Source organism: Limulus polyphemus, unplaced genomic scaffold (assembly GCF_000517525.1).
Source record: "Limulus polyphemus unplaced genomic scaffold, Limulus_polyphemus-2.1.2 Scaffold7211, whole genome shotgun sequence".
Classification (NCBI taxonomy): Eukaryota; Metazoa; Arthropoda; class Merostomata; order Xiphosura; family Limulidae; genus Limulus; species Limulus polyphemus.
This window is the reverse complement of record NW_013672821.1, coordinates 12,809-21,025: the sequence shown is the minus strand read 5'-3', so window position 1 is coordinate 21,025 and position 8,217 is coordinate 12,809. Positions and strand designations below refer to the sequence as shown.

At 35.8% G+C, this 8,217-nt stretch overlaps 1 protein-coding gene across 1 annotated transcript in view; it reads right to left on the bottom strand.

Annotated features, from left to right (window-relative positions):
- Window positions 1–8,016, bottom strand: part of LOC106474428 (follistatin-like) — a 31,925-nt gene extending 23,909 nt beyond the window's left edge. The window contains exon 1 of the mRNA XM_013935120.2: window positions 7,889–8,016. Coding sequence (XP_013790574.2) covers window positions 7,889–7,955 — 67 coding nt within the window. The 5' untranslated portion in view covers window positions 7,956–8,016. The remainder of the gene's footprint in view (window positions 1–7,888) is intronic.
- Between the last annotated feature and the right edge of the window lie 201 nt (window positions 8,017–8,217).

Sequence of the window (8,217 nt, the reverse complement as noted above, 5' to 3'; positions counted from 1 at the left end):
TATGTCACTTCATAAGAACCAGGACTACAAAACAAACAGTAGATGACTGAGTTATGAGTTGATTTGGTGTTTGTTATGTCACTTCATAAGAACCAGGACTACAAAACAAACAGTAGATGACTGAGTTATGAGTTGATTTGGTGTTTGTTATGTCACACAACCGTTGCTTCATAAGAACAAGGACTACAAAACAAACATTAGATGACTGAGTTATGAGTCGATTTGGTGTTTGTTATGTCACACAACCGTTACTTCATCAGAACAAGGACTACAAAACAAACTATAGATGACTGAGTTATGAGTCTCTGTTTTTGTGAACAGTTAAAGAATTTTAATGCCAAAGAAACCCTATCTCAAACTAGCTTGGTAACTATGGGAACGCACATGTGAACCTTCTTGAACACAAACAAGGAGGAGTTAGCGGTCGGGAAACAATGAACCATCGGTATTCTTGACGTGTTTCGAGAAATTTATCTTACTTCTGGAGGCTTGAATTTTTTTTTTCTGAAAGCATGTGTACGTGTGTGTGTTAAAAACCAAAATCGTATACGCATACAACAAAGGTTTACATGTTGAATCCTTAACTTGTAATTAAATTATCTTTAACTCAATTTGTCGCACAGCGTACAGATTATAAAACTAATTTTAGCTGGAAATATTACAGAATAAAGTGAATAAAACAGCTTTACATAAAGTTATCTAAATCTGTCTTCTTTTTGTCTCCTCCGACTGACTTGTTAATAAAGTTTATATCATTTCACAGCATCGTGAGTAAAACATGTTATAAAATCATCTGCTGGAATCTATGAGATATGAAATAAACAATACAGTACTGTATGATATCGGAAAATATTTCGATAAGCCTTTTTTTAGACACCATTCAACGTTAAATCCAGAAAATTGTTGCAGTTTACAGTTGTTAGGTAACAAAAAATCACGTGGACGGATAAATATCACGAAGGATTATAGTGTTCGTGGAATTTTTAACTCAGAGAAACAGGAATTATTTCATGAATTAGAAATTGAAATAAGAATTAATTTTCCTTCACATAAAACAATTCCTATCGATGAGCTAACACTTCTTAAGTCAGTTTCAAATTCAAATTATTCACGTTATTCTTGATTTTCACAACTTTCTGACTCAGACAGTCTCTTTCAAAGAATGTTTGAAAAACTTAAATTCATCATCAAATAATGTGTCTTTCTTATTATCCACTATTCTTTTCATTTCACTACCAGATGTATATATATACTGTTTAGCTTTGCTTGTATACTACGAGCTAATGTGAAGTGATTCTATTGAGATCTCAAAGTTGCACAGCAGTAAGCCTCAAGAATTATAACGCTAAAGGCTGGGTTTCGACAGCAGTGGTGGGCACAGACAGCCCGTTGTATAGCTTTGTACTCTCTCTCTGTATATATTATCCGTACTCAAATAGTGTCTCTCTCTCTATATATATATTATCCGTATTCTAATGGTGTCTGTCTCTGTATATATTATCCGTACTCAGATGGTGTCTCTCTCTGTATATATTATCCGTACTCAGATGGTGTCTCTCTCTCTGTATATATTATCCGTACTCAGATGGTGTCTCTCTTTCTATATATATATTATCCGTATTCTGATGGTGTCTGTCTCTGTATATATTATCCGTATTCTGATGGTGTCTGTCTCTGTATATATTATCCGTACTCAGATGGTGTCTCTCTCTCTGTATATAATATCCGTACTCTGATGGTGTCTCTCTCTCTTTATATATTATCCGTACTCAGATGGTGATTCTTATTTCAACTGGTATCCCCGACAGATCACATAAAATGGTTTCTTTCATAACATAAATCTCTTGTTTGGAGCCAAAATAAACTATAAATAAAACAGGAATAGGAGGAATTTCAGGATGTCTGACGTAGGGTCAATATTCTAAGACAAGATGGGCTAATCAATCCGTGACGTGAATTCTGTTTCGTGACCTAACCCCGTTACTGTGTGGAGTAACCACAAGATTGTTAGAAGTATTCTGGTTGACAAAAGCCAGATCGTTGGTTGTAAAACCATCAGAAGAAGATTGTGTCATTTAGAGCTTGTAAAGCAGCTGGAGTTTGTTTCTGTGTCACACCGCTAGTTCTTTAAGTTTACACGGGCCGTACATCTAGGCGTTACACTTCGAAAGAAAATCTTTAATTGTTTAGGCCATAAAAGTGTTCTAATCAACAGTTCGGATTATTTATACGTTCTGCAAGTAATCGGCTTTAATATTACTCAGCGACAAGTTTGAGGGCAAGTAACGCTAAAATTCGGGTTCAATCCCTGCGCTAGCCCATTGTGCAGCTTTGCAACAAAGAAATAGGTGTGACTATATTGTAAATCTGTCTAGAGACGTAGGGGACTGGGAGGGGGGGGGGTTCAGTAACCTTTTGTTCACTGTCGTTCTGCTACCTGTCCTAGGTGGAAAACAAACAGGTGTTCTAGATATCCTGAAGTGTAGGGTATTTTCTGATGTCGCTACGTTGTACAGATCTTTAAGTGCTAATAGCGCCATCTGGCGGTATATGTACGTTCATTTTTTTCACATGTATAATTTAAGTTATTTATTGATTTACGAACGATTTTTGACGTCAGTTGCATTTGTTTCACGTAACAGTATTTGTCAAAAAATGTGATTTTGAGTGCGATTCAAGAATAAAATAATCTAATAATATAAACTTACAGTTAAACTTAAAGTTAATGTTGTTTTTGAAATGTAGTCTTTCCTAATAAGCACCTGATATTCAAACGAATCAGCAGCCATGTTTCAGTCGATCTATACCTAAAGATATACTTTACTGTATTAAAAACACTTGATTCCTAATCCAAGGGTCGCAGGTTCCAATCCCGTCACCGAACATGTTTGACCTTTTAGTAGTGAAGGTGTTATAATATGACGGTCAATCCCACTATTTGTTGGTAAAAAGAGAAACCCAAAATTGTGTGGTGGGTGACTAGCTACCTTCATTTGAAAATCAGAGACACCTAGCGCCTGATAGCCCTCATGTAGTTTTGCGCGTAATTGAATAAACAAACTATATATATACACGAAATGAAAAGTCTTGTTTCTATACGTCACCAGTGACCATCATCGACTTGACATGAAAATTATGACGTAGTGGTTTTTATCTACAAAGAATCTGCTTGAGCTAAGTGACATTTAAACAGCTGATGTTGAAGAACAAAGGCCGGACTTAAACAGCTGATGTTAAAGAACAAAGGCCGGACTTAAACAGCTGATGTTAAAGAACAAAGGCCGGACTTAAACAGCTGATGTTAAAGAATAAAGGCCGGATTTAAACAGCTGATGTTAAAGAAAAAAGCCGGGATCGCTGTACGAACTATCCTTGTGAAAATTCAGTTTAAAAATAAACTGTGAAAAATGATTAGAATTAAAAAATTCTTCTCCTAGCATGGTGGGCTGTGAATTGTGGGTTCGAGCCTCGATGTTCATGAACACGCTTCACACTTTAGCTGTGGTCACGTTTTAAAAGTGACAGTCAATTACGTTATTTTTTCAAAATTCGAAAAGCCGAACAGAGACATCATGGCAGTGGGTGCTGTTGGCTGAACTTTGACCCGACTGGCTATTTTAGCCCACGTGCGCACGAGGTTGAACATTTGAGTTGAATTAACCCAATGCCACTTCTTAGTTGAAACATGCGCAACATGTGGATCGAAGCAAAGAAAGAACCAACCAACCGTGTAAAACCTGTTCCACTGAATAGTTAACAAGAAATATCACAGAAGCGGTAGATTCTGCATGTGAGGATAGCCAAGGTATTCAATAGGCTTAATACAAATATGCACGCTAAAAAACAACAGTGACAGAGAATTTTACTTTAAAAGATGATTGCCACTCACTTTCACCAACAAGGCAAGAAACCATCGCTAAGATACCAAACCAGAATGTGACCAACCAACCAAATTCTTCTTCTTGTTGTTTCAGTCGAGATAACTCTACAACTACTTTATCACTGACATCACTTTAAACCTAAATCCACTCTATGTGTTTCTAGACAGTGCACGATGTAATCGCCTAGTTTAATAACTAGTAATACTTATAAAAACATAATTCTAGTGTAAATAATGTTATTATTACCCCTTGAAGTTAGCTTTTGTACAGAAATCTGATGTTCCTTTAAAAAACTTAAGTACAGGATGAAACAGGAATTGTCAGTCAATAATAGATTAACATTAGATGACTGTAACATGTAGAATACTCAATGCTTTGTACACTATACAATCGGTGTCTTTAGGGAGCCAACCCCTATATTATGTAGAAAGTGAAGGAATAAAAAAAATCAATACACATAATATTAGATTTTATTACACACATTTATAGAATACGCTAACTCTCAGTCAGAGGGAAAAAACGTCACAAAATAAGTAATAAGAACATTTTGTAAATGTAAAATGATGTATTGATTGCAGTACTATAAATAATGTAAATATGAATATAGAGATGACACAGCTATACATAGATCATCCTATATGACTTTCAATATTAACATTTTATGTTACACTGTAAAATGCATACTTGACTTTAATACTACTGCAGTTGGAATTTATATATTCCTGACTGTTGGTATGCAGTTTGTTTCTAATAATATCATGGCCATATCAGGGTATGCATCAATTTAGTGTAACTAAGAGCCTAATATTTACATACAAGGAAAACCAAGTTGCGTTAAAACATGTCTTGATTATTACAACCTCTCGCTACGAGGTCGGTCAATTCGACCGACCTTGTAACCATTTTGTACTCGTGTATTTTACAGTGTAACATTAAATTTTAATATTGAAAGTCATGCACAAATGATCTTTGTATCGCTGTACCATCCCTATATTATTGTTTGTATTCTTTTTGTCACTGTCGTCCCTACATTTACAAAATGTTTTTTTTTTAATTACTTGTCAAATGTTTTACTGACATTAAATATCAAATGTTTTAGTTGTCACCTGCATCTTTGTTGCACAGATGGAAAATTATATTTTTCAGCAACATTGATAAATATCCCTCAGAACATTTCTTTTTCATGGATCACTATTTTGGGTTCATTTCCACTAAACTGTTAAGAAAACATTTCCCAGCACGTTTTTTTATCCAGATGTCGCACGTTTGACAATATAATATAGATGATAAGAATAGGTTATATATCATATATGTTATTAACTTTGGTAAACCTCAAGATTATCCATGAAATAGGACACCAAGAAGACGTTGATAGTTTCTAAATGTTCCTCACTAGGTGTCGTCGTGAAGGTGTTGAAGCATGTTTATAGTAGAAAATAACTAAGCATAACTTAACATATTCTGTATTCATGTATCTAAGATAAAATATACATCGTCAATTTTATAATATCCAAAACATACATGTAATAACAATATAACCCTTATAATTATGATAACTCTTTAACTATTAGGCAGAGAAACGAAGCAAAGGCTTCTGTAATAACAGTATAACCCTATGATTATGATAACTCTTTAACTATTAGGCAGAGAAACGAAGCAAAGCTTCTAATATAAAGAATAAGAAATATAGGCTATAAAATCTATAAATAATAGTGTTTTTCACTACTGAGGGACAGGTAAGAGTATCACTACTACATGCGGAAGGCGGCGGTGGACGGACGTTTGGAACTTTTAGTGCCTCCAAGAAAATGTGGAAGTCTTTAACTTCATTGAAGGTTGCATGACGTAATATATGAGAAATTTAGAGGTATTAACTTCGTAGCTCAGAATAATTTAATGTCGATTAACATTCATAGCTGTAAATGAGGAAAGTGAGACGAAATGAACTTTGTTATGTAACCAAACAGTTCTTTAAAATTAAACATAAATTTCGAAACATCTTATTTGTGAAGCATGCGTGGTAAGTAAACAAACAACGACGGAGACTAGTGCGTCAAAAGCTGATCGGCTTAAGTATGATATCAACACTAAAAGGGATAAACTTCTAAACTAAGGATTTGGATATCATATCATGGACGTCACGTGGAATCGTCCTAAAATCGGTTGGAAAAAAAAACCTTTACCGGAAATGGGGCTTTATACTTTAATTCACAAGGGCGGTCACGTGACCCGCGATGTTTGTGCTTTGTATATTAGTCACAAATAGGTTCGCGTTCGTTTAGGACGAGATGTGAAGATGTGTCAGTTCCTTGCGTAAAGCTGTGACGTCATAAAGACACGTTATTAAAGAAGGTTACTCTGCAGCTGTTTACTAAGATAAACAAGGACGTTCTTTGTCAATATATTAAAATATTTGAGGCAGAATTGAAAACTTAAGAAACAAGAAATTGAAACTTCGTGAAATAATGTATATATAAAATACTTTCCCCTCACCTCCTCCGATTGCGTAATGTCTCCACTACAGCATGTTAATGAGTGTATGATTTTATTAAGTGATAACTGTAAACCAACACTTTAGGAAAAATAGTGGCGCGTTCTTAAGCTTAACACGTAATAGTGGACTAGTAAGTTGCTTAATCCTGACAGTTAATCTACCTCTCCCTGGGAATAGTGGACTAGTAAGTTGCTTAATCCTGACAGTTAGCCTACTTCCCCTGGAAATAAGGGGAGTAGTAAGCTGCTTAATCCTGAAAGTTAATCTACCTTCCTCTTGGAATAGTGGACTAGTAAGTTGCTTAATCCTGAAAGTTAATCTACCTCTCCCTGGGAATAAGTGGAGTAGTAAGTTGCTTAATCCTGAAAGTTAGTCTACTTCCCCCTGGGAATAAGTGGAGTAGTAAGCTGCTTAATCCTGACAGTTAGCCTACTTCCCCTCTAAGAATAGTGGAGTAGTAAGCTGCTTAATCCTGAAATCTAGTCTACACCCCCTGGGAATAGTGGAGTAGTAAGCTGCTTAATCATGAAAGTTAATCTACCCCCCCCCTGGGAATATGTGGACTAGTAAGCTGCTTAATCCCGAACGTTAATCTACCTCCCCCCTGGGAATAAGTGGAGTAGTAAGCTGCTTAATCCTGAAAGCTAGTCTACCTCCCTCTGGGAATAAGTGGAGTAGTAAGCTGCTTAACCCTGAAAGCTAGTCTGCATCTCCCTGGAATAAGTGGAGTAGTAAGCTGCTTAATCCTGAAAGCTAGTCTGCACCCCCTTGGGGATAAGTGGAGTAGTAAGCTGCTTAATCCTGAAAGCTAGTCTTGTTTTGTTTGCTTATTTAAAGCACAAAATTAAACAATGGGTTATCCATGGTGTGTCCATCGCAAGATCGAACCTTCATTTTTAGTTTAATAAACTTTCAAGCCTACTATTGGACTACTGGAAACGTGCAACCTACGAAATGACTTCGTTGGTTCAGAATTTAGTACATATTTACATATGGCGTTGAAATCCTGTTCATTTTACCAGCCGATGGTTCCATACGTCCCGTTACACACGTTGGGTAAGATTATGATTTCCAGGTAACATTCTTTGTTTTAAATAGGTGAAATGTTTTATGTTATGTTAACAAAAGGTAAGGAGTGGCCACCACACACCTGTTACGTCATTCATTTCACCTATTTAAAACAAACCTTCTGCTAATATTATATCAAACCTCAAATATACTGTTGGTGTGAAGGTGCTTTGCAGTTACTATCAGAAACACCTATAGATAGATGAAGTGAAGGAAACGTGTCATTGGCCACTCTTAAGTTCTTCACATTATATAGTCACAGATATAATAAATAAACTTAGTATTCCGAAAAATGTTTAATCTCGAAGTCTTAGTTCAATGGAGGTCCAGTTCAATCTACAATTTGATGAACGTGTGTTATCCCAATTTTTGGATTACTAAGTTTATTTATTAAAATACATACCTGTTACTTTAATTTCACCTGTTTAAAACAAAGTGTCCTTACCTTCTGCTAATATAACATAAAACCACACGAGCGTGAGAGAATAAAAGAGAGGGAGCAACAGATGCATGATGCACGTGGTTAGACTTGTCTCCAACGCAACCGTCTTCTAAGCTCTTCACAGATCTTTTCTAGCAGTTGTAGAAAGTGTCGTATACATAGTAAACTCGCGCGCGCACAAGCCACGTGATGCACTGGAGGTGTGGCTTAAGATTACACGCCCAATCATTCATTCCTAGATCGAAATGGCGTATTTAAGTGTTTTACACTCACAAAAAAAGAAACCTATCATTCTATAGGTATTTGAAGACCTTGTAGCATTTCGCCACAAT